This window comes from Haplochromis burtoni, unplaced genomic scaffold (genome assembly GCF_018398535.1).
Source record: "Haplochromis burtoni strain Fernald_Lab_line unplaced genomic scaffold, NCSU_Asbu1 Contig_33, whole genome shotgun sequence".
NCBI lineage: Eukaryota > Metazoa > Chordata > Actinopteri > Cichliformes > Cichlidae > Haplochromis > Haplochromis burtoni.
In genome coordinates, this window is record NW_024582394.1 from 2,645,459 (window position 1) to 2,670,007 (window position 24,549).

At 38.8% G+C, this 24,549-nt stretch overlaps 3 protein-coding genes across 4 annotated transcripts in view; 2 read left to right on the top strand and 1 right to left on the bottom strand.

Moving 5' to 3' along the window:
• Positions 1-24,549, bottom strand: part of maea (macrophage erythroblast attacher, E3 ubiquitin ligase) — a 96,878-nt gene that overhangs the window by 71,610 nt on the left and 719 nt on the right. For both annotated transcript variants that reach the window (XM_005919449.3, XM_005919451.3), the window contains exons 2-3: positions 22,042-22,123; positions 21,753-21,821 (exon numbers count right to left, since the gene is read on the bottom strand). The gene's annotated coding sequence lies outside the window, so the exon portion shown is untranslated. The remainder of the gene's footprint in view (positions 1-21,752; positions 21,822-22,041; positions 22,124-24,549) is intronic.
• Positions 9,933-18,294, top strand: spon2b (spondin 2b, extracellular matrix protein). Its single transcript, XM_005919446.3, has 6 exons — positions 9,933-10,083; positions 11,137-11,397; positions 11,757-11,980; positions 13,099-13,290; positions 14,613-14,799; positions 17,263-18,294. Exons 2-6 carry the CDS (start codon positions 11,163-11,165, stop codon positions 17,439-17,441), a joined length of 1,017 nt encoding a protein of 338 aa, XP_005919508.1. The 5' UTR covers positions 9,933-10,083; positions 11,137-11,162; the 3' UTR covers positions 17,442-18,294.
• si:ch211-255i20.3 (transmembrane emp24 domain-containing protein 11) lies at positions 20,692-24,465 on the top strand. Its single transcript, XM_005919445.2, has 5 exons — positions 20,692-20,984; positions 21,759-21,850; positions 22,001-22,126; positions 22,251-22,397; positions 22,634-24,465. Exons 1-5 carry the CDS (start codon positions 20,855-20,857, stop codon positions 22,781-22,783), a joined length of 645 nt encoding a protein of 214 aa, XP_005919507.1. The 5' UTR covers positions 20,692-20,854; the 3' UTR covers positions 22,784-24,465.

Consider the following 24,549-nt stretch of genomic DNA (forward strand, 5'->3'; position numbering starts at 1 on the left):
TGTAATGGAATACATTTTAAAAGTAACCTTCCCAACACTGTGTAAATATGATACGAGGTGTTAAATACCGCAATGATGTGAGGCTATGATTTTGTGGCATGTGGTGAAATATCAGAACCTAATTTTTGCATTTAGTGCAAGAGTCTCATCCCAGTCAAACTAAAGAAGCACAATTAGATATTTATACCACATAAGAGTCTGGAGAGAAAACGTCGGGCTTTTTACCTCTACAAATTGACACCTTTCAGCTTTCCAGTGTAAACAGTCTTCTGCTATTGACCATGGACCTACTCCAGCTGACCAGCTGGGGTTAAAATGTCTTTGTTGCTTAGGGATTAGAAACTTTTGTTGATTTTTTTTCTTCTTAAGTCTGTCCAGAATGTAAATTCTTGACTTTCTAGCCACAGATCTCCTGCTCCAACTTCCAGGCTAGATTTTTGTACTATTAAACAGAATCAGTGTTTGGCTTCAAACTCATAACTGATTATAATGTATAACTAAATCAAAATCAGAAGAAAGCATTTATTCTGGAAGACTTTGTAGTGTTACCTCTATTTGTTAAAAACATCGTGATATGCTTCCAAGGTTCTACAAAATAAAAAACATTCCAGGGTTAACTGGTATCTTGGATTAGTAATTCAAAATATTATTAACTAAAACAGCCACTGTGTGATGTTTTTCAGAAAGAATTTTCCTCTATTCCAGACTACCAAACATCTAGTACTTACTTCTGAGAAATATTGACTGCAACGCCAGTATTGTCTGATCAAAACAGAATTCCACTGGCAGTCATGTAAGTCCACATTTTATTTTGATTTTGTCATCTAAAAGCAACCCAGCTCCACTGCTAATTCACATTAATGATATGCTTGCAGACAGCTTTCCAGGACACTATCTATTTAAAAATTAAAAATCAGGTCATTCACCTTTGAGCTCTTTTTCAACGTGTAGAAGGCTGCACAGTTCAGCTTCACACTGTATATATATTTATGTATGTATAAGTTTTTGCTGCACAAGATAAAAAAACGAGACTTCATTTAACTGGGACTTCACATCCCATGGTTTCTTTTAAATGACAGCATCCCTGAGTGTCAATAGCACAGCCCTGGGCCTTAATGTTTAACTGTTGTTCCCACTTCCTCCCTCATTTGGTTCTCAGTGCTGCCCATCCAGATATGTCAACAGAACCCATATGGAGAAAACCAAAACCAGCTTTAACATTGTTTTCTTCTCCTGTGGAAATGCATTTTGGCACTTTTGCAGGATGACAAAATTGGACCACACCATGTCGTTGTTGAACTGACATATATCAAGTAAAAAAAAAACCAAAAAGACCCCAAAAACACTGACGAGTGAAACCTGCATTGAAGCACAGGGCTACTGTGCTGGAAAACTGATCTCTCTTTTTATGTCTTTTTTTCTTTTTTCTTTTGCTGCAAAGGAGCCCTGTAAATCATGTCCTTTATACCTCCGGCTGGGGGTTCAGTGCCTCACCACAGGGTGGGAGGAGAGCATGATGGGAAAAACATGATGGGATCTTACTTTAGTGCGTCAGACCAGACAGCGGGAGAGAAAAGAGGGAAACGAGAATGAGAAGCTCCAAACGGGTAGAGAGACAAAACCAGCAGGAGGGTAAAATATTGAAATACAGTCAGAGAAAGACAAATAAAGACACAAGACTATGAAGACATAAAACTGCAGTAACAGTAATAAAAATTAGACTTACTCTTTCAAAACATTTTAAATGGCCAGCTCGGTAACTCTTTAACTCTGTAATAGCAAAAGGGCACAAAATGTAATGATATACTAAAACATCAGCCATGACCTACTCAAAAACAAAAAGGAAGAAAAAGGGAAACCGATACATAAATCTTCCTAACTCCTTATTGGTTCGACCATCATTTTTTCAACAATAGCACAATTTTAGTAGCTGTGTTGTATCTGTAGATTTAAATAAATAAATTAAGATATAAATGAAGTGCAGACTTTCAGTTTTGGTTCAAGGGTTTTAACAAAAGTAATAACTGTTTCTGAAGTAATAGTCATTCTTATATACAGACACCCATGAAGGATCAAAATTAATTGGAGATCCAGTTTCATGGCGAGATGACATCTGTTTTTATTCCATGAAAAATTAAGAACATAAAAGTTCTCGAGTTGATTTCAACTGAATAAATGAATGTATTAACGGAACGCAGTGGCTAGCTCGGCAACACCAACAGGCCTGAAAAACCACAGAAGGAAACTGAAATGCATGATGACTGTTATTTTCTATGGTTAAGAAAAACAACTTGACATCTAACAAAGAACACTCTCAAAGAGGTAGGTATATCATTGTCTAGGTCACAACTAAAAGATGCTTTCAAGACTATGGTGGAAATGGAATGTGTCAAACATAGTTTCTCAATGTAAGGGTATTCTTTAATGGTCAAGTCAATCATCTAATTTGAACCCATTGGAGCCCACCTTTCAGTTATTAAATGCAAAACTGAATGCAGAAATACCAACAAACAAGCAACAACTGTAGGTGGCTGCAGTAAATGCCTATCAGAGGGTCTCAAGAGACGAAAAACAGCATTGGGTAATGGCCATGAATTCTGCAAAGGAGTTTGATCTAAGTACCAAGATGGAGCATGAAAATGATTATAGAGCTTATAGTTGTCATGGTCCTGGGCCATGTGGGCCCAGTATTCTTAGTTTCTTGTATTTTTGTATTTCGTTCCTTATTTAGGCCATGTTTCCTAAGTTGTCCTGTTGTGTTGTTCCTTATTTGACTTCCCCTTGTGACTTTTATCCCCTGTGTGCCCCTCTATGTATCTGTGAGCCCTCATCTCCCCTCCTTGTTTCATTCCATGTTTCCCCAGCCCACTATGCCCGCGCTCTCTCTCTCCTCCTGTTTGCACCTGTGTACTTCCTGTTTTACTTTGACAGTCTCCCGTCAGTATTGTTTACTCCTGCCATGTCTTGTTATGTTTATCTGTGTCAGCTGTGTTCCCATGTGTGGCCACATCCCCTGATAATCCCTCTTGTGTATTTAGTCTCTGTGTTTCATGTAGTCTGTGTCGCGTCGTCTGTGTTACCACCCCCTGTGTTCCGTATCTCCATAGCTTTTCCTTAGTTTATGTCCAGTTTAGGTTTCTGTTTGAACTATTACTCCTATGCTGCCCTCACTCTGTTTTGTTCCTTTCATCAGCCAGAATAAAAGGCTCGCTTTTGTTTAACTCCACTCCTGCATCCTCGCTTGTGTTCGCTCCTGGGTCCACCACACACATTTCCACACGGTCTGCCTCCGCAGACCGTGACAATAGTGGTTGCTAATTTTCCACCCTTGTCCCATGTTTGTAGATATTTTTACCAGTAAATAACCTTTGGTAAAAAAAGATTTAAGTACTCAAACTAATGATAAATGTTGCCTTTTAACCTGTGAGCAAGCCTCATTAAAATCATCATCTTTGAATGTCCCCACAAGAAAAGGTACTGTGACCTTTTCATGGGCCCTAGCGTTTTTTTAAAGTTTAAAAGTGTCTCCTACTCCTATGGCAGATATGGTTGAACAAAAGACAAAGAACGTGAGAAGACAAAACATGTATTTATTTATAAGGGATACTGTACTTCATGAAATGAGGCCTTGCCAACCAACAATTTCAGGATCTCAGGTCATGGAGGCATTTCAGAATTTTAAAGTACACCTAGTGGCCATCTGATGCAGTTTTTTACAATTTTTCATATATAATTTCTCTTTAGGGTTTTATAGCCACCAACAGTTACTCGCACAACGCAAGCTCTCTAAGAAGGCAAAGAAAGGCTTGCCAAAAAATAGAAATAGCAAATGTTATTGCAACTAAGAAGTAAATGACATGAGTCACTAACCACAGCGCTTCTCTCCTCTACATGAACCCTCATGTCTATTTGAAGTTACCCTTGTGCAAATGTTCTCTGTGAAGCTTTTAAAAGCCTTCCAACAAAACCTAGACGACGCAATCCAGGTGCCAACTGCTCGAAAATTGCCACAAAAGACACAAAATCGAGTAAGAGGAAGCTGGAACAGCAAGCTCAGCAGCTGTGCGTTCCTTGTGGTAAATTTATGTGTTGTGTTTTAATACTCTTCTGTCACCTAATACTCTAAACAGAGCTGTTCATCCATAATTCTCAGATATAAATCGCTTTGGTCTCGACATCTAATATTGGCTTGTCTGAATGTGGTGGGTTCTGATGATTGATTGCACAAACATTCAACAAAGTCAGTTATAATATTCTGTTCCTGTGGAGGCAAACGGTAGGAATCATGAATGATTCATTACAGAGTTAAGGTAGGTCAGAGGGTTTATGCGATTAAACTTTTTTTTTTTTTTAGAATTATCATTATAAGAATCCAAATTTAAGATCTCAGTGATTTAAAACAAGTAGCAATTTCAGACAGACATACAAATGGGTTATATGTTTGTGTCATCATGTAAATAAATCTGGGACTCTGATAGTACTGCAGCCACATGTCAGCAAGCCATGTGCTACATAGATACAAAATACCACAATCAAACTTGTTGTCTCTTCTTTCTGTGCTGACCTGCTGCATCCATTAGACGGGGCGCGTGCGTGCACACACACACGCATATGCGCAATTTATCCAATAATGTGCAAATTAATGCACAGGCACAGATTGCTCCCACACAGCTGAGGAAATTATTCCTGGAAATCAACAGCGATTATTACAATAACAAGGACCTGGGGACATGCTGAGTGAAGGCTTGTAAAGAGAACAGTGTGAAAAAGGTTATATGGTGAGGAAAGGGTCTAAGGAGCTTGGAAAGAAAAGCGTCTGGACCTGAAGACGTTTCACCTCTCATTCGAGAAGCTTCTTCAGTTCTAGGGTCAAATGGTGGAGAGTCCCAGATTTAAACCCAGTGGGAGTGACCCCCCACAGAGGGACAAAGGACCCCCTGATGATCCTCTAATCACATGAGCCAAGGTGTGAAAGCGGGTGTGGGTCACAATCAGCCAGGGTTTCGGGTGAGCTCATTGTGAAACCTGGCCCCACCCTATCATGTGATTTCCTGAGGCCCAGGATGTGAGTGGGCGTTAAGGCGTCTGGGAAGGGATCTCAAAACTGGATTATAGATGGCATTATATATCTGGGATTATAAATCTGGGACTTTCCACCATTTGACCCTTAGAACTGAAGAAGCTTCTCGGATGAGAGGTGAAACGTCTTCAAGAAACTCAAAGAAAGAAGTCCAGACGCTTTTCTTTCCAAGCTCCTTAGAGTACGATGACCTGGATGACTGAGAACCTTCACAGACATGGTGAGGAAAGGTTTCAGCTCGAAAAGGAACAGGTCAAATATATATATAAATATATATAATGAACGACTGATGCGACTTTTGTTTTAATTTATTACAAGCTGTCACGTGAAGCACCGCACGCATCTCTGTGTGTTCATGTCCTGACACACGAGACTCTAGATTTGTTTGTGTCCACGTGTGCATGTCTGATTGCGGATATTTCTTAGATGAAGCCAGGACGACAAAACAATGACCTCACATGGTGTCACTACAGCAACCCTGGCGACGGACCAAACAATAACATCTCTGTTATTTTGTTTACAGGCTGTACGGTCCATTGAGTGGCCTCATGGTTTGCATCAGGGGGCCTTCAATATCTTCACCCAGTCGCTGAAATCAATGCGTTCAACTCTGTTTCTTACTTTCTGCTAGAAAGTTCAGTGATGTTACTTGGCTGCAAAACCAATTCCAGCTTGTAAACCAAGTTTGGATAATATTTCTTAGCCGTCAAAGTTTGTGTCATAAAAAGACTGAATCTGTTTCATAACCTGATATGAGCACTAGGTAGGCCACTGGGTGCAGCCAGGGGTGAATAGTGTACTGGATGATCTGACTTTTGGCTTGCAAGATAAAGAAAAAAATCATCCACTTTTCCCTCTGTTGTGCTACAAATTCCCAGAGCAAAACATTCACACTCCATTTGTCAACTCTAGTGAGTGTAGTGCAATCATTGTGTCTGTCCTTCCAAGAATAATTGGGACAGTGCCTGACAGGTTCATAATTAATCACAAATGATTTAATTATTAAAATAGTGCTTACATTTAAGCAAATCTAAGCTGCTAAATGGTTTAATAGGGTTATTAAAGCATTTAGCAGCAATAACTTGAAGTAACGTTTGGGCTCTCACATTATTATGGAGGACTTTTGGCCCACTCTTCTTTACAGCATTGCTTCAGTTTATTCAAGTTTCCAGTTATTCATTTATGCACAGCTCTCTTAAAGTCCTGCCACAGCATTTCATTCAAGTTGACATCTGGATTTTGTCTGGACCAGCAACTTGATTCTTTTTTTCTCATTGTATTCTGTATACAATGGAGTTTGTGGTTGACTCAATGACTGCAATGGTACAGTCACCGAGTCACTGATGTTTTGTCATTGGCTTTTTGCAATGTCTCTGAATGTCTGTCTGATTACACATAATTCTAGTCTTTCTTTTTTACAAGACTGCATATTCATACTTGTTAAAGAACATTATAGTGTTTCACATAGATTGCTTTTTTTTAAGAACCCAGCAACATTAATTGAAAAATATATTAATGACTATTCCCTAAAATTACATTTGACAAAGTGAAAGTATCAACAACAATTCTAACATAGTAAATATTCCATTTTCATAAGCTGACTGTAAATAAACTCACAACTTAAGCTCTTTACAGCTTCGGGCATGACATTGTTTTATTTTTTGTTTGCCAGCTGCCAATTTCCACAATCTGTGAATTAAACCGTCTATTTTATTAATTCTTCAATTCATTTAAGAAGAACTTGGTCTTCAAAATTGCCATATTACTCTTAAATTCAGAGTCCTGGAGTCTTAGAAATTTATAGAATACACCCACCTCAATACCACAATATGTGCCTATATCCTTTACACATGCGACCGACTTTGGCTGGAGGCCCTTGTTGTCTTTTCTGAATGTTTTTTCCCTGAATCCTGAATTTTTTTTCTGCATAAGATGACTTACATGTCAGACCTATGTGTTTCTAAAGCAAGGCCAGCTAGTCAGGGTCGACCTTACATGATGAGAAAGTAGAGCTGAAATGGGTGTGTCCACAGCGTCTCACAGTAACAGAAGAGACAACAATATAAAAACAACTTGAACTTGGACAGTGTTTCCATTTCTCTCTAATGCAAAAATATCAAGATCCCTTGCCCACCATTTTCTCAAAAGCCCTTTATTTATACTTTTATTATAAAAATGGTTTTAGAGATATGAGCCCTCACACAACCACTCTAAGTGCTTTCTATCTAACATTCACATGCATTCATACAAGCAACTTGGGGGTAGTATCTTGCCTAAGGGCTTTTGGCATGCAGACTGGAGCAGACAGGGAGTGAACCACCAACCTTCCATTTATGACCTGTTTTACCACCTGAGCGACAGCTCTACATTTCTGCAGCAACTTCTTGTTTTTGATCTCAGTAATGTCTGTAACAATAACCTCTTTATTGTTTTAGTTTATATTTCTCTGACAGCTGCCACGAAACACAAATGGAATTTCAAAAAGGACAATAAACAATATAATAATCCAATATATACTAATCCATCTGTAAATCTCATCCTCCACTCGCTTGTGAATAAAACCCTGAGATACTCAAACTGGAGGCCATCACCTGATGAAGCCAGGTGATGCCACCAAAACCACATCAACAGATTAACAGAACCACAAAAAACAAAGACAATATCTTGAGACCATCAAAGCACAGACCCTGTACCACTTGGCTACAGCAGAGTATTATAATTATAAGAATTATAAACAGAATTGGTGACAAAGCGCAGCCCTGGAGAAATCCAACATGCATTGGCTTTTGCTGTAGTTTGCAACTAGCCATACTCCTGTAGTTCCCCTCATACGATATCTTGAGGGACTTGGTCAAATGCCTTCTTCAAATTCCCAAAACACCTGAGGACTGGTTGGGTAACCTCACACACACCCTTGAATATTATCCAATCCAGGATATCCAGGATAAAGAACTGGTCCACTGTTCTGCGACTACGACCTTTTAAATGGAACCATCCCCTGCCAATCCAGCACCGCCACCGCACGCAACACTGCAGAGATGTGCCAACCAGGACTTCCCAACAAACTCCAGAGCTTTTCAGAATTCAGGGTGAACCTCATCCTCCCCTGTGGTTCTACCATTAAAGAACTGTGTGACTATGCCAGTCATCCCCCTCCACACACTGCTTTCATTATAGAAAGTGTCAGTGGGATTGAGGAAATCTCCAAGGGGTTACTTCCACTACCTGACTATATCCTCAGCTAAGTCAGCAGCACTTCTTCCCCATCCTGAGCCACTTGATGCTTTGCCAGAATTACTTTGATAAAACTGAGCACACTCCACCACTGTCAGCTTGGGTTATGAGGGTGGTAATGAGTTAACTTTTCCTTTTCAAATGTTACTGGGTCAAAACAGACTGAATTATACAGGCCAAAAATTAAATCGTGGAAATTGAGGTTGAATGAAGGCAACTGGTCTGTGTGTGTGTGTCTGTATGTGTGTAGGTGTTTTGGTTGAGGTTTTTTTTTTTTAAAGAAACGTGACCATATGGAAATCATTACATGTGGGCTGATTCAGCATGCCAACATATTTTTGTGTTTGCACGTGAGTGTGGGTCTGTCACCTCCAAGTTCAGCAAGTCAAGTACCACACCCCCAACCTCCACCCACACACATACAAACACAGAGACATAACAAAATGTCCTCAGAAATCTGGCTTAGACTAAATATTTGACCAAACAAAAGTAAAAAGTATCTTGCATACAAATACAACAAAAGTAAAAAGTATCTTGCATACAAATACAACAAAAGTAAAAAGTATCTTGCATACAAATAGTAAAGTATGCTCTATAAGCTGACTGGGAGACTAACACAATGGGAGAAAACTGCAACTGTTATTTAGGTTTCCTATACGCGTGGAACTAAAGCATATTTAACAATAGTTATTTATAGCGAGTGTAAGCCAAAGTTTGATCAAAAACACTCAGTGCTTATCATATTTTTTGTAGAAAACATGCAAGTTGTTCTAAAAGTGTTCAGAAAATAATAACAAGGAATCATGACACTGTTACAATTAATGTAAAATCTTCCAGAAATACTCCCATTAGTTCGGAAGAGTAGCTCTCTGAACAAAGGTGACCAATCATGGTAATCATTGCAACAGCGCAATACAATTTATACAGTTTAATACAAAACATAGCTCATCACTTTTCAAGTACAAGGTAAGCACTACTTCTTAAACCACTGACTATACTAGATCAGTAAGTTTTTTGCCAATCACTTACCAAGAGCCACCAAAAACACAATCTTGTTGTGTCTGAAACCCTGTAACTCCTCTGCATTTTGTAATATAATGCTGACTGACTTTATAAGCCCCTGAAAAACACATCAAAGAAAGTATGCAAATTGACAACGACAGAGGCAATAAAACTTCCAGCATGAGTTAAAAAGCAGCACTGGGACTGGATCTAGTAGCTCAACTGAAATTCAAAAACGTGACCAAGAAACCGTTAGAGAATACGTACACCATTAACCTCATTAGTCATATATGTAGGTTTAGAGAGCTACAGTATCAAACTGTGAACTGACACTCTAACCACGGACTGCATCGGACCCCTGGCAGTGCACGCAGAACTGCTGAACGCATTATTCATTTAATGGGATACTTATAAAGAGTACGGGAGAGAGGAGGAGGCGGGTGAAGGAGGGAGAGCCAAAGTCAAAGGGCATGAAGGGGGCAAGGAAGTCATTTTCATGAAGATAGAGACTGAGTGAAAGCGTGGAGCAAGCTGGAGAGGGGAGTGGAGCCCAAGGGGGAAGAGGGGGGGAAATAGGGGAAAGGAGGGGAGGAAAGCGAGGGGTGAAACTCCTAAAACACATAAATAGGCGGAAAAGGACTTGGAACTTTGCAGTCACTCGTCCCGACAGCCACATCCACAGCTCTCCTCTCCCCTTCTCCTCACCTTCAGCCCTCTACTCCACTCAGCTGCAGTCCATCATTCATCTGGAACCCTGAGCAAACCCAGTGAGTAGTTTCTACAGCACACATTTACCCTGTTTCTGCATGGCCTTCCAGCTAAAAGACTGCTTACACTACTAATCTACACAAATTGATGGATGTAAGAGTTGAACCATAGGCAGCTACAGAGCTTACAAGAAAAGCTACTAACAGTTTTTAAGACACAGGACTTTTAAACAAGTACAAAGTATTTAAGTGATAACATATTCAGAGTAAGCAAAGGTGATAAAAAATGTAAACGTAGCCATTTTTAATTTAATTGTAAATATTTAAATTAAGAACAAAATTTTAAAAGAATGGAAAAGCTGCTAATTCTGAAAGACCTGGCAGTGTCAAGATAAAGTGTCTTACTTGCTCAGGGTTAAATACTAAAAATGTGTTGCAATCTATGCGAAAGCTGTTCATTTATATACCCTCTGAGAAGCAGGGATGCAGCGCTTGAACTCTTCATTAAACAGTGACACATATGAGCATGAAAGTGATACTGCTAACTGAACGACTAAATCAGAAGACCCACACTGGAGCTTTATTGACAGAGTTCAGGGAAGATGCAGCCATGACTGGAGGAAGGCAATAATGAGATATCCAATGGAGAAGAAGAATAGCTTACTTCTATTTAATACCTTTAATGCAGATAATACAGAGATGGATGGTTTAGCAGACTGCAAGTGCGATTACACTTTCGCTGTATGTATCCTAATAAATGTCAGATTTCCTTCTGCCACTTTAACAACGCTAAACTAACGTTACAAGTATAAAAAGTGGAAAGACGATCTAGAAACAAATGTCCCTTGTATAAAGAAGTTGTTAAACCCAATGTTAATGGTGTCTGATCACAGTTTTCTTGGTGCTGATCTGTCTTAAATATATAAGATTATAAGAATCAAAAAGAATGAGAAGGCTTTTATTTGGAAAACCAATATTTATGGTTAGGCCACTGTTATGAGACCTTTATAAAAGAAAAAAGTACAAAATAGTGTTTATTGTGTAGTAACTGACCAGGTACTTCTTTGCAGCTCTATATTATTACTGACTAGTTCTTTTATGCACCTCATTCAGGTCTTCTCCCCCGATCTACTCTTATCATGGACACCACAAAAATGACTATCTCCCTCTTTGAGGCACTCTGTCACCTGATTGTCTTGATGCTAAGTCTGGGCCAAGGAATTCATTCGATGCCTGTCCCTACTGACATCCCCATGTGCACAGCTTCAGAAACTGCCCAGTATAGTCTCACATTTACTGGCAAGTGGACCCAGGCAGCTTTTCCTAAGCAGTATCCTCGCTACCGTCCTCCTGCACAGTGGTCAAATCTTATTGGTAAGTGCACCTAACCTAAGGCAAGTTATTGGTCACATTATTTTCAGGTCAATGTGGCAAGATCTATTGGGTGGTTGAAAAACAGAAAGCGACAACATAAAATGTCTTTTGAATAAGTCAGAAGAGGAATGCACCAACTGTTTACTATAGAGTTATTAAAAAACAATCCTATTTTTTATTTGTATCACATTTTACCCACTAGTAGGATGTTATACATCTGCCCAATTCAGTCCAAAAACACTAGAAAACAGTCACAGGAGTCCATTAATTTCCCTTTGCCGAGATGTACTGTACATGATCTCACTATTCAGACTAACACCTGCTGAAACAACAATTTTTCATCCTTTCTTTTCCATCAGGGGTGACCCACAGCTCTGACTTCCACATGTGGCAACGTAATGAGTTTGCCAGCAATGGAGTGAGGGAGTTCACGGAGAAAGGTGAGGCTTGGACGCTTGTGAAGGAAGTCGAGACGGCCGGTGAACGCATCCAGAGTGTTTATGGGATCCTCTCCGCTCCCGCTGTCGTGGGCGGCACAGGCCAGATGAACACTGAGTTTGAGGTCTTTGCCAGGCACTCCTTTGTAAGTTTCTCAACAGGGCATTAAGTGCATGCAAGGCTTGTCACTGACAGGTCAGCATAGATAAGGTGGTGTGACGAATTCCCAAATAAGCACTTAGAATCATAGCTCTGTTTAGCCCAATAATAAAGCCTTACAGATAGGTACCCAGACCAAACAGGTTTAAAATTTGACCATAATATAAATAAACTGCTTTAAAGTGGAAATTATCATTCTAGGAATCAGCACCACATCAGATTATACAATAACTTCCACTGTAGTTTGCAAAGGTTACAAATATTTCAGTGTCAGTGAAGTTTTCAATGTTTCACTGTTATTTAAATTTCATGTAAGTGCAAATAAGAAATTTGGTGTAAACTCGGACATTATTTCTACTGAAGATGTTTTGTTGCTATGTTATATATTATATGTTAATATATATATCAAAATTGCAACCATTTAAAAATTTGCATCCAGTGTCTTTGTAGTCAAATAACAACCTGCCACACTACTGATAATTGTTCATAATATGAAGTTATACTGTGAGGAAAAACGGCATAATGCCTCTTTAATTAGGCTGATGCAGCAACAAAATGTTCCTATAAAACAAGCTCCTGACAGTTATTTTTGCCTGTAAACTACACCAAAAAGCGAGCTTCTGTAACTGTAACGAGTCTAATTAATGTCTCTTCGAATTATGTAACCTCTGCAGAAGTTTGCAGTTAAACTTCCCACTGATGAGTCTCTGGGTAGCTAATAAAACCTCTGGCACATCTGACAAAAATTTGTTAAGCTTGGAAAAAGCCAATTGGAAACATAAGATGGTCACCAAAATAAAAGCAAGCCATGCTGGAACAAAAGTGCACTTGTAGAGTGGTGGATCCGATACAAGACTACGAATCTCTATTATGTCATGCTTAAAAAAGAGCATATTAATGCACAATAAAATAAATCATTGTAAAACACAGACATCATATATGATTTAGAAGTATTTAGTGGTCCTTGAAGGAGGTTTGAGAATTAAGATGTTGGAAAGATGTTTGGAAAGGATTTTATTATGTTTTTCTTTCCTTTTCTATTCTCATCTCTGCCTGTGGCTACATTTTAACTCACTTCTTATGTTTTACTTTCTCCATTCACAGCTGTCATTTATTGTACGGATCGTCCCAAGCCCAGACTGGTTTGTGGGTGTGGACAGTATAGACCTGTGTGATGGCGACCACTGGAAAGAAAATGTGTCAGTGGATCTTTTTCCATATGATGCAGGAACTGACAGTGGGTTCACCTTCTCGTCTCCCAACTTTGAGACCATCCCACAGGATAAAATCACACAGGTGGGCAGCACAGGTGCATGAATCCATAGTAAACCCGGGTATTTAGAAATCCTGATTGTCAACAGCTAGTAATGAAAACATTAGTGTTTCTATTAGACTCATACAGAGATGCTGTATTGAAGTGATGTACAGCAACACTCTACAGCTGCTGAATTTGCCCAAAAATTACAACACTGCTTTAACAAAATAAACTACACTCATTAGAATATTTATTTCTGCACATTTCAACCAGAAAAAGCAAAAAGAATAGAGACATAACTATAAGGCTAAATTTAAGGTAAATTTAAACATAATTATAAGTTTTAAAATGCATCCCTCAACCAATAACATGGTGTAAGTCTTATCCATCAGTACACTGCAAGCACAATGGTCCAGGGATAATTTAGCTCTGGTCAATACCAGCATCTTTTTTTCATATTTAAGACGACTTTTTCATCAGCTACAAATGTTAAGTTAGCTGGTTAGACAGTAATGTCAAAATAGTACAAAAAACTGAAAAAGACTATGAATAAACAGGGAAACAAAGCAAACTTTCTGACTTTTTCACAATTTGGTCATATTGCTGAATTTATATTATAATGCACTACAGTGGAACCCCGACTTACGAAATTAATTCGTTCCCGAGGGTCTTTCGTAAGTCGAAAATTTTCGTAAGTCGAAGCACCCATCGCGCCTTTTGAGTGAACGATAGGCTATAGGCTAACTGCTAACTGCAACAACAATACGTCGTTCAAGTGGAACAGCGAAGCGCAAGTACGAAAGCCAAGGGGGTTGTCACATGATTCGGAAGGCATTGTGGGCATTGTAGACATTCTGGGCTCAGCCAATCAGAGCCAGCGGATTTCGTTACGTGGGCATTTTGCCGTAACACGGGCAGAAATATTGCTGCGAGTGCCTTCGTAACTTGAATTTTTTGTTAAATGGGGTATTCGAAAGTCGGGGTTCCACTGTATATGGAAATCATCACCAGGCTGAGTTCAGTGAGACATAACAGAAAATCAATTAAAGTGTAACTAGTAAACTATATGAGAGTATTTGAGGTTTAGTAATGTTGATAAAGGTAATTAAGCCACCACCGACACAGCTGTGTGCACTATCTGCCTCCAGGAAGCACCTAAAGACATTTATACTTCCCTAAATCCTCCAGCAAAAATCAAAAGAATATGGCAGCTGTTGCTGTGATACCAGCTTTCTTTTCTATTAAACTGTAATTTAAACTTTTAGTATCAATTGTAAGCCCATGCAGCAGGAAAATCAGTCTGAAGAGGCTTGTTACAACACATATCTTGATAGATATTCCTTGTCCATTTTCCTCTTCACAGATCACTTCCTCTTTCCCTAGTCACCCAGCCAATTCCTTCTTCTACCCCCGCCTAAAGCACCTACCACCCATTGCGAAGGTCACACTGACCAAAATAAAGAAGACCAATAAGATCATCAGCCTGCCCATGGAGCCCACTCAATCCAACCAGCTGCCAACAGGAAATGAGATTGAAGATAAGCTCATAAGTAAGTCTGAATAACAAGTAAATGAAGAATTTCTGTTTTTATATGATTCATCTACTTTCTTTGAAACATGCATTTTACAGCATAGTACAGAGCACAATAACAAAAGCTAGAACTCAAGGATGTGGCAGTTAACATCTCAGTTTGGTCTCAGTTTCGCACTCATTAGAGTCCTATGTTTTGAGAATTTTTTATGGGAAAATTGGGAGCAGTCGTTTAAATGGCATCATGTCCTCCTTTATGTCTTAACACAGATCCATGCGTGAACCATTACTCGCGTAACCCCGGTTCTCTGAAAACTGAGTAATTTATTGAGTGACAATTGAAAGAGAACTCTACACAGGGCTCTAGAGTGCGACCAATTTGGTCGCAAAAGCACAGTGTTTCCAGAAAACACATTATATTATATAAATTATTATAAAATTTGTGTGCGCCTAACTTTTGTGCCGGTACGCCTAACTTTAAAAAGTTAGGCGTACCGGTACGCCCATGGCAAAAAGTTAGTCTAGAGCCCTGCTACATTAATCCCAATCCTCAATGGTTCTCAATCTGACCTGGTCAACACACCAATAGGGATATTTTTATCCCCATATATTTATCTATGTTTTATTCTGCATTCAAGATACTGTCTTGGCAGCTACAAGTCATTCTGGTGACAAACCCTGAATGCATCCATAACTGAATTAGGCAAACATATGAGACAAAGACAGACTTCAGAAGAACACCAACTCTATAGTGTCTTTCTTATTCTACTGATACTATATATATATTATATTTGTTGTTAAAGGCTAAACTAAAAGTATATACAGAACAAAATGAATACAGAATTCTACATGCTTTGTCAAACTCAGATGTAAGGTTTTAACATAAGGCAGGGACTTGCTCATTTTCGGGAATTTAGGAAACATTACAGGCCACACACAAACTAAACTGTTTCCAACCAAAGACCAGAAAATCCAAGCCAGAGTCAGGGTACCAGAAAATACCAGAAACACATCTGGCATCTAGTATAAGAGGCAAAAGATGTGTGATAAAAGATGTCAAAGAGTACTTTATGAAAACTGTGTAGAAATTATATACAGTAAATTTTTAGTCATGATGCCAAGTGGGACATAAACACTGGAATTTATTTCATGGGCGAAGCTGGATATGTGGGTTCCGAGACTATTTAAGACTCTTCTGTAGAGAAAGGAAGAATACAAAGACATCTTGAAAAATGTACATGGAAAAGCTGTATCAAACTAAAAGTTAGCAATGCAGCAGACAAGTAACTTTGTGTGAATGATGCATGTGATAGGGAGGGCAAAACAGCCTTTTATAAAAGCACAATTCACCATGGAAAGTCTAAATAGATGACTTGACCGGGAAAAGTTTTTTTAAGGGGGAAAAAGTAATAGATAGCATGTTGGCCTGGCAAAAGAGCTGACAGAGCATTAATCAGAAGCAGGGTTGAGGGTAACTGCAAGGGTCTGAGTCAGCATCACAGACTACAAGACCGTTCCCCCGACAACCCATCAACAAACAACAGAGAATGGCCAACAATCTGTTGGGGTTTCCTCCCCCTGTTCCCAATGCTCCATCTTACCCTTGTGTCTGTTTATCCTACCCCTGTCATTATCCCTCCATCGTATTTGTGTATTCTCCCCAGAGCTTGAACAAAACTTTTCTTTAATGATCAGTAAGCACCTGTTCTAGATCTGTGAGACACTGATGGAAAATCAGGTTAAATCATCTTTGTGTTTCTGCAACCTTTTGTCACATTAACCTTCGCTTTGTCATTCTTGAACATAAATTTTAAAGGGAGTTATCAGCCTTTCACTTGATATCCAAATGTCCATCTATGCAGCTTCCATACAACCTCCCTTCCTTCTGCTTTTCTACTCTCTAACTGACAACTGCGATTCATATCAGCTGCATAGAAGCCCACCAAGAGCTTGACTGAGGTACATCAGCAAGTAGTCTGAAAGCACCAAAAAACATGATGTGATGATAAGACTTTAAAAGGATTACATTTTTATTAGGTTAGCTGAAAAAGCAGAAAGTCAGAGGATGCTTCCTTACCCTCTATTATAATTGAGGTGTCTCCTAATAAGGGGCTAAATCATGATCTGTTGCAGAGGAGTCATTAAGTAGCAGCACTGTTTACTCTGAGGCAAAAATAAAAAAAGTAAGCACAATGAGCAAAAACCCACTCTAAAAATGAAGGTAAAGCAAAATGAAAATTAACTCCAGCAGTGCAACCACTGCAAAGAGTCTATAATGAGAAAATGTGGGTTCATAAGGCCTACACACAAAGCACGGCAACACCCTTTAATAATTTTGTGTTATAAAAAGAAAAGAAGATTTTCCTGATTACGACATATTACTCATCTTATAAGTCATGTGCAAAGAGTTAAGAGCAACAAATTAGCAGAATGGAAACCTGATTGTTAATATGATTGCTATGCTGCCCGCCCTTCTCTGCAGATACCCCTCTGGACTGTGAAGTGTCAGTGTGGTCTCCCTGGGGCTTGTGCAAGGGCAAATGTGGAGAGTCAGGCGTTCAGCACCGCACACGCTACATCATAATGCACCCAGCCAACAATGGAGCAGCCTGTCCCCTGCTGGAGGAAGAGCGGAAGTGTTTCCCAGACAACTGTTTATGACTAGGCCAGGAAAGGAGGGAAAAGAAAGAGAGGAAGGAGAGGAGAAAGAAGAAGGAGAGGAAAGCCAGAAAAGGGAGGAAAGGACGAAGACGCAACAGCAACAATAAAAGGTCCGCAATTTAATCACATGAAGTTTAACCATCACAAACCAGCTTCCATCGGCTCTCCCTGGCCAAACTGTTTCTGTGGAAATCACTAATATACATACTGATTATGTGACTGTTCAACTGGGAGAGTGTGCCTTAAAAAAATCCTTAATCTTCCCTTCATATTGATAGATCTGACAGCACTAAAGAGGTGTAGTTTGGCAAAATAGCCATTAGACACCAATTCAGTTTTGGCAGAATATCAAAATTGTCTGGGGAGAGATCAATGCTGTTTAGTAATTAGAAAATGAGCTGAAAACACAAGTTGGCACTGTAATTGGATTTGCTTTGACACTTCTGAAGATCACAAATATTTGTTTGCTACTCCAAGCAGCTTTTATTTAGAGGATTTAGAAAAAATCCTGGCATAAGATCCAAAATTATACAAATTATATCAAACTAAGAAAAGGTGGAAATACGGTGCTTCAATAGCCCCATTAGCAGAAGTAATATGATAACAAAAGTGACATATACACTTTCCTAAATTTAAAACATAATGTTTAAAGAAACATTGCGCTTGTTTTCCTAAAGAAAATGGATATATTTATTGACAGGATTTTAACCTGTAGTGTACAGCATATGAAATCTGAAATAATTTGTATTCCTTTACGTTACTGAGTTAAAACAGAAAAACTTGCTTTGTAAAATACTAAAACACTAAAAATATGTGTATTTTTTTTGTAAAGCTCAATAAAATGTGAATACAACTTACTGTTTCCTCTTTGATTCCTGTTTTCTCAAGAAACAAATGGTGGCGTCGTTTAATTAAAACTGTCATGGCCTGTTGATTATCACCTTTAAATATTAGGCATGCATTAAGTTAATATTACTGATGTTGCGTTTGCAGGATCCAATGGAGTGTAGAGGACAAGCTGACCTCGGTTCACACAGTTTTGGACTGAATCCACCCTAATGAAGTGTTGGTCATAAAGTGATCTCCAGTGATTAAAGAGTTCATGAAATGTTTAGAACTCAAAGTTTAAAATCTTAAAGCAAGAAATTAATTTCACATAAAGGCTATAAAGCATAAATCCTACTGCACAAAAATATATATGTACATAGAAAAATGACCTTTTCTTTCAGGGCACGATGAAGACGACATAATTTTAAGTAAACGATATTAGCGTAAATATGTAAAACAGATATTCCCACCAAGCCAGCACTGAAACTACAGACGGCAGACTGAATAGCAATAAGAACTAAACATCTGGGACATGAGGGATGTCCTTCCGTTCAGAATGACGAGGGAGAGGAAAATTACTGAGCTAAAGATGTGTGTTTTAGCATTTCTATTGTAGATTCACTAACTATGTGTTAGAAGTAAGAGTAACGTAAACATCCAGTTTGGTGCAATGTCACGAGAAATATCCCTGCTTTGTTTGTGAAACTGAATTTTTAACAGACACAGTATAAAACCTGTGGTTATTTTATTGGTATGATAAAACTACTGATTTACTATTCAAGCTTCCTGTAAAGTTACCAGAGTGTGGGATGAGAAGGAAATCTGATTCTTTGCTTACTTTAGAAATGACAACTTTTGCAGATGCTAAATATGAGATGGGTTCATTCAGTGTGTGTGGGAGTTTTCTCTGCATGTGACCTCATCTAAGGTAAACATATGGCATTTTACGCAATGGACTCGATTACATTTCCTACACTGATTACTAGGGATGGGTATCGTTTAGGTTTTATCCGATACCGGTGCCAAATCCGGTACTTTTGAAGGCAACCTGCAGAATGGACCAAAGGAACCCCAGTTGCTGTTTTTGTAAAGAAACAATGTGTTTCGCTATCTATAATCACCGGTGCTTAAAGAATGGAGAACACAAAATTGGTCCAAAAACCTCTCATGTTCAGCTGTTTTTTGTAAAAAGATAACAATGTTAGCCTTTTCTGCAGCTATGGTGGCATATATGGTATCACTCTTGGCTGGAAGCAGTGCTTAAACAATGGAAAAAACACAAACTTTGTCCAAAAACCTCTCATGTTTAGCTGTTTTCCACTTTTTCTTTGGTCATTTTAGCCTTTTTGGCCAGGGTGAAGGGAGTATCTGCCATCAAACAAGAAGACAGCCGCATGTAGCTATGATGATGTTTGCTAGTTCACCTTACATGCATTAATGTAATAACGTGGTTAGCCTACTCAACGTAAATTACACACGAACAACATTAAGCTACTCACGCAGAGAAGAACGGCTGCTGCTGCATCATCATCCTCATCATTTCTGCTACACTGGCAGGGCTAGGGGCCAGGACTCTCCTCTACGGGTTCTTGGGGGATGTTGCTAACTCCGGGTCCGATATGTGCTCGGTGTGAGGTCTCGCAGCAAGCTATCAAATACGGTGCATTTCTCGGCTTTTAAAAAAAAACACTATGCGTCGCGCAGGTGTCATCAGTCGAGTTTACCTCCTTTGACGTATCACAGTATCAGCTTAAAGCACTTGTTCGGCTGCTGAGTTTGCATCTTTTGCTGTGAAGTACAGCCAGACTTTTGACCGCTTCGCCTTGGCATTTTTAATCTGTAGCTCTGCTCTAAAAGAACGTACGTACCTGGGCCCGCCTACTATCCTCGGAAACGTAAAATGATTGGCTAGAACTAAAGTGTATCACAGCTCAGGAAAAAAAGCACCGAAATGTGCGCTGCTTTTCGGTCTGGTTACTACCGTTTATGTCAGAACCGGTGCCATCATGGCACCGGATACCGGTACCCATCCCTACTGATTACATAATGGGACACTGTCAAACAATCAACTTACTATATTACAATGTGCTAATATTTTGCATATAATTGTCCTTTGGTACTCTAAAGTACAGAAAAAAACTGGAAAGCACCTTCTTGAATTTTACTGAGGTAAATGTAAAGTACATCCTTGATAAACACACAACATTTTTTATAAGTGACACTACAAATTGTTATATGTGACCAAAAGTTCATGATGCTTATTCCTACCTTGTGTTAGTGTCAGAATATAAATATAATCTGCAGTGAAACGAAGAACCTGCTAGATACCCTATATCAGGTACATGCTTGCCATTGCAGCTTTTCTATTGGTTGCCAGGTTAACCAGTTACAAAATTACCAGAATAACTTGTCACACAAAGTAGCACCTGTGAGTTTCTCACACTCTCACATATGGACATCATTAGATGGAAAATACCTCAAACTTGAACTAGAATTTGCAGATCTACATAAAGGCTCTACTGGAACTGCAGGCAAAGCATTAGGTCACTGTTAAGTGTAATCTAATAGTTTGCTGTTAACATAAAATGGGTTTGCAAGGCACTGGCTTTCTCCTTCAGTGTTACCTGATGCTGGCTGCTGCCATGTTTTTTCATCTTGGAGAGCAGGAGGAGAAATGCATCATTGAGGAGATTCCTGAAGACACACTAGTGACCGGTGAGTGTTTTAGATGGGGAAAAATCCTCCTGAGTATCATTTATGATACCCAATCATAGCAATAAAAGTGGAAACAGTGATTGAGGGTGAATGTAATTATTTACAAATGTTAAAAACCATGTGATTTTTGAATCACACAGTAGCTTTACATGCACAATATTACGTTTCTAATTTGAGCAAGTGCAAAAACCATAAAAAGCTATTCGAGCCTTGTTTTAAATGAAACACTTCCAATGTATCCAGTAGTTAAATGAATACAATAAAGAAAGAAATATAAAGAGCATTCCACCAACTGCAAGGTTCATGGAGTTGGAAATCAAAATGAGTCCTTTTTAAGCTCTCCTCACGAAAGAACCTCATGAAAAAGCAGTGTATTTAAGGATGTATAACCAAGTAATAACACCTGGGTACACAGCTACCTGAGAGTCGCTAAAACAAACTGTATTTGGTTCTTATTTACCACACGGCAGTTCAGTGATTCTCTCTGCAGTTTTCCATATTTACTGAGCTGGATGTGTGCCAGTGTTTTGCGATACTTTACATTACTTAACATTTCTCAGATCTTTTTTCCTTGATGTTCATCGCAGACTCTTTAAGACTTTTTAATGATTACGGTGAGTTTTGATAACCACAGAATAAACTGGAAATGATCAATCTTATCATAAGCATATGTCACGAATCTTGCAAGCTTGCTATGGGTCTTTGCAGTTACTGTGTGTGTAATTTTGTTTGTGTATATGTCTGCACTCATGTGTGTGTGTCTCTTACCTTTAGGCTTTTTTCTTTTGGAGCCTTGGGATGTGAAGGCGTTATCAAAATTACCTCAACTTGGCCTCACTGTGACAGTAAAAGATTCAAACAGTGAGGTACTGGACTCAAACGATACGGGGTCACTTGAATGTCTTCACGTGATGTTACACTAAAAATATGTATCTTTGGAAATGAAAAAGAAACAAATAAACAAAAACAAGCGCTTATTACAGCCTAATAATAATAGTAACTTTCCTACTTTTCAGATTATGTTGTCCAAGCGATATGGGAAATTTGGTAAATTCACCTTCACAGCTCACACTTCTGGTCAGCATCTTCTTTGCTTTAAAACAAACTCGACAAGTTTTTCTGTCTTTGCCCGTGAACGTCTGGTGAGAAATGTGGACACACAGAACAAATGTTATTCAAAACAAAGCAAAATACATAAATGGACTCCCCGTTTAAAAACTGACTAATAGTTAACATTAACTTCTGTTTATCAATTTTGCTACACAGAAGCTACATTTGGATGTACAAATGGGAGAGTTCACAGTTGGTCACAATACTGATAGGACCAAGGACAGCATGGAGGCCCTGGAGAACAGTCTTAGACACCTGACGGAGCAGATGATTCACATTACCAGGCAGCAGGAGTTCCAGAGGGTAAATAAATATTTTACTGCACTGTCTTAACAGCTGTTTAAACCTGACATACAGTAAGGAGACCAGTATATCAGATATAAGCTTCATTTTACGTCAAGAATCGTGAAGTACTTTTTTCCACTGCTACCAATGAAGGAGAATATATTCATTTTAAAATGGTAAAATTACATCATATAACAGGTTATCAATTCTATTCTTCTCTCTTTCTTTTTATTTTGTTGCCTGTTGTCATTCAGGAGAAGGAGGAGGTATTTCGTCAGATCAGTGAGAACACCAACAGCAAAGTGTTGTGGTGGGCTGCAGTGCAGACCTCCATTCTGCTGGTGGTTGGTTTCTGGCAGATGAAAAGACTCAAAGACTTCTTCATCGAGAAGAAACTGGTCTGATGAACAACTTTGACCAGCCTCATTGTTTTTACTTTTATTTCACATACCTGTACCAGTGAAGTTTGAGTGCTCTAGGGCTATAATGCTTAATAAAAAGGCCAGTTTTCACCAAACAGCTGGTGCGATGCTCTAGAGTATGGTGTTTAAGACTATTGTATATACAGTTGTGGTATGAAGTACATACATTCGTCATGGGCATAAAGTTGTGGTGATCTGGGGTTTTAGTGATTTCTGTGAACTGTGGAATGACTGTGCAGCACACATTTTTAATGATTAGAATCAAAAATTGGGTGCTCAAGTTTCAATCGATTTTGGATTTCACAGGGTCACAATTATACATGTTGGATCAAATATATATATATATACCCCCAATCATATTTGATTAGCAAGACCCTTCTCAAATTGCATCCGCCACTTTTAGTAGCCATGAAGGTATAATTTTGGCTGGCTATTTCACCACTCTACTTGGCTAAATTGGTAGACGTCTTGTAGATCGATTGCTTTCTTGGCAAAGATCCAGCTTTTAGGCATAGTTCACAAATTTTCAATAACGTTGAGGTCAGGGCTTTGGGAAGGCCACTCCAGAGACCTAATATTAGCCTGCTTTATCAATTCCAAAACCAGTTTTGATGTGTTTGGGATCACTGTCCTGTTCTAACACCCAATTGCATTCAACCATCTAGTTGCTGATTTGAGGTAAAGTTGAAGAATTTGGAGGTAGGCCTTCTTCTTCATTATTTTACCCACTTTGTGCAATGTACCAGTACCACTGACAGCAAAACAGACCCAGAACATGAGGCTACCACCTCATGCTTGTTAGCTGGTAGTGTTCTTAGTTAGAGTCAGGGCTTCTTTCTTGGTTGGCATTCTCTCAATGCATGGCGATATAAAACTCACTTCACTGTTGACAGTGACACTAGTCTTCCAGCAGTTTCCAGTTCGTGGCAGGCTTGATCCTCATTCCCCCGGTTGTTCCTCAACATCCTAACCAATTTTCTTTCATGACAGTTTGCGTCTTCTTTCAGAAGAAAGAAAAAGTGGTGAAACATCCAAATAACATGTGTACAATTGTTTGAACTGATGATCTTGGAAACTCCAGTTGTTTAGAAATCATTTCCAAAGATCTTCCCAACTTGCGTAAATCTACAATTCTCATGTTTAGATCTGAGTTCCTTGGACTTTCTCATTGGTCAATCTAATCAGTGGTGTCAATCAAATCTTTTTTATGGTAAAAAGAGAAACTAGCAGTTGTAGTTAATCATGATCACAAAAGTTAACTGGCCTTGGTCTTGTCAAGTTAAAATACAGCATAAAACATTTAGCACCGTTTATTAAAGCACTTAAATGAATGTGGACATATATTTGAGCCTGCATGTTTTCTCTTGATGTCGTGGATTACAGAAAATCCTAAATAAATAAATAAACCTAAGATTTGGGTGCATAGAGCTTGAAAGTATTTAAAGATGTATGCTTTTCACTCTGGAAAAAGAACAGTTCAAAGACATGATTAAAAGTCCAAAGTTACCATGACATTCATGACCACGATGAATGCATGTAAACTTCTGAGCACAACTGTATCCTTTGCAAATTAAAATGTGAAAAAATTGCATAAAAACTTGGAATGGTGCTTGCAAAATTGTTTTTTTGTTTTTTGCAATGTTTTTTGTTGAATAAAATATTGTTTGAGGCATTAGGTCATTGTAATCTTTGATTTGTGTGACATTAACTCAATATAATCGTTTATATTACTGCAATTTTGCCCTAAA

Excerpts from the sequence above, each read along its gene's own strand:
- spon2b (XM_005919446.3), top strand. The coding sequence starts at position 11,163 with ATGGACACCACAAAAATGACTATCTCCCTCTTTGAGGCACTCTGTCAC. Across the intron at positions 11,981-13,098 it reads TCTTTGCCAGGCACTCCTTT|CTGTCATTTATTGTACGGAT; the intron begins GTAAGTTTCTCA and ends CTCCATTCACAG. Across the intron at positions 14,800-17,262 it reads GATTGAAGATAAGCTCATAA|ATACCCCTCTGGACTGTGAA; the intron begins GTAAGTCTGAAT and ends CCTTCTCTGCAG.
- si:ch211-255i20.3 (XM_005919445.2), top strand. The coding sequence starts at position 20,855 with ATGGGTTTGCAAGGCACTGGCTTTCTCCTTCAGTGTTACCTGATGCTG. Across the intron at positions 21,851-22,000 it reads TAAAAGATTCAAACAGTGAG|ATTATGTTGTCCAAGCGATA; the intron begins GTACTGGACTCA and ends CCTACTTTTCAG. Across the intron at positions 22,127-22,250 it reads TCTTTGCCCGTGAACGTCTG|AAGCTACATTTGGATGTACA; the intron begins GTGAGAAATGTG and ends TTTGCTACACAG.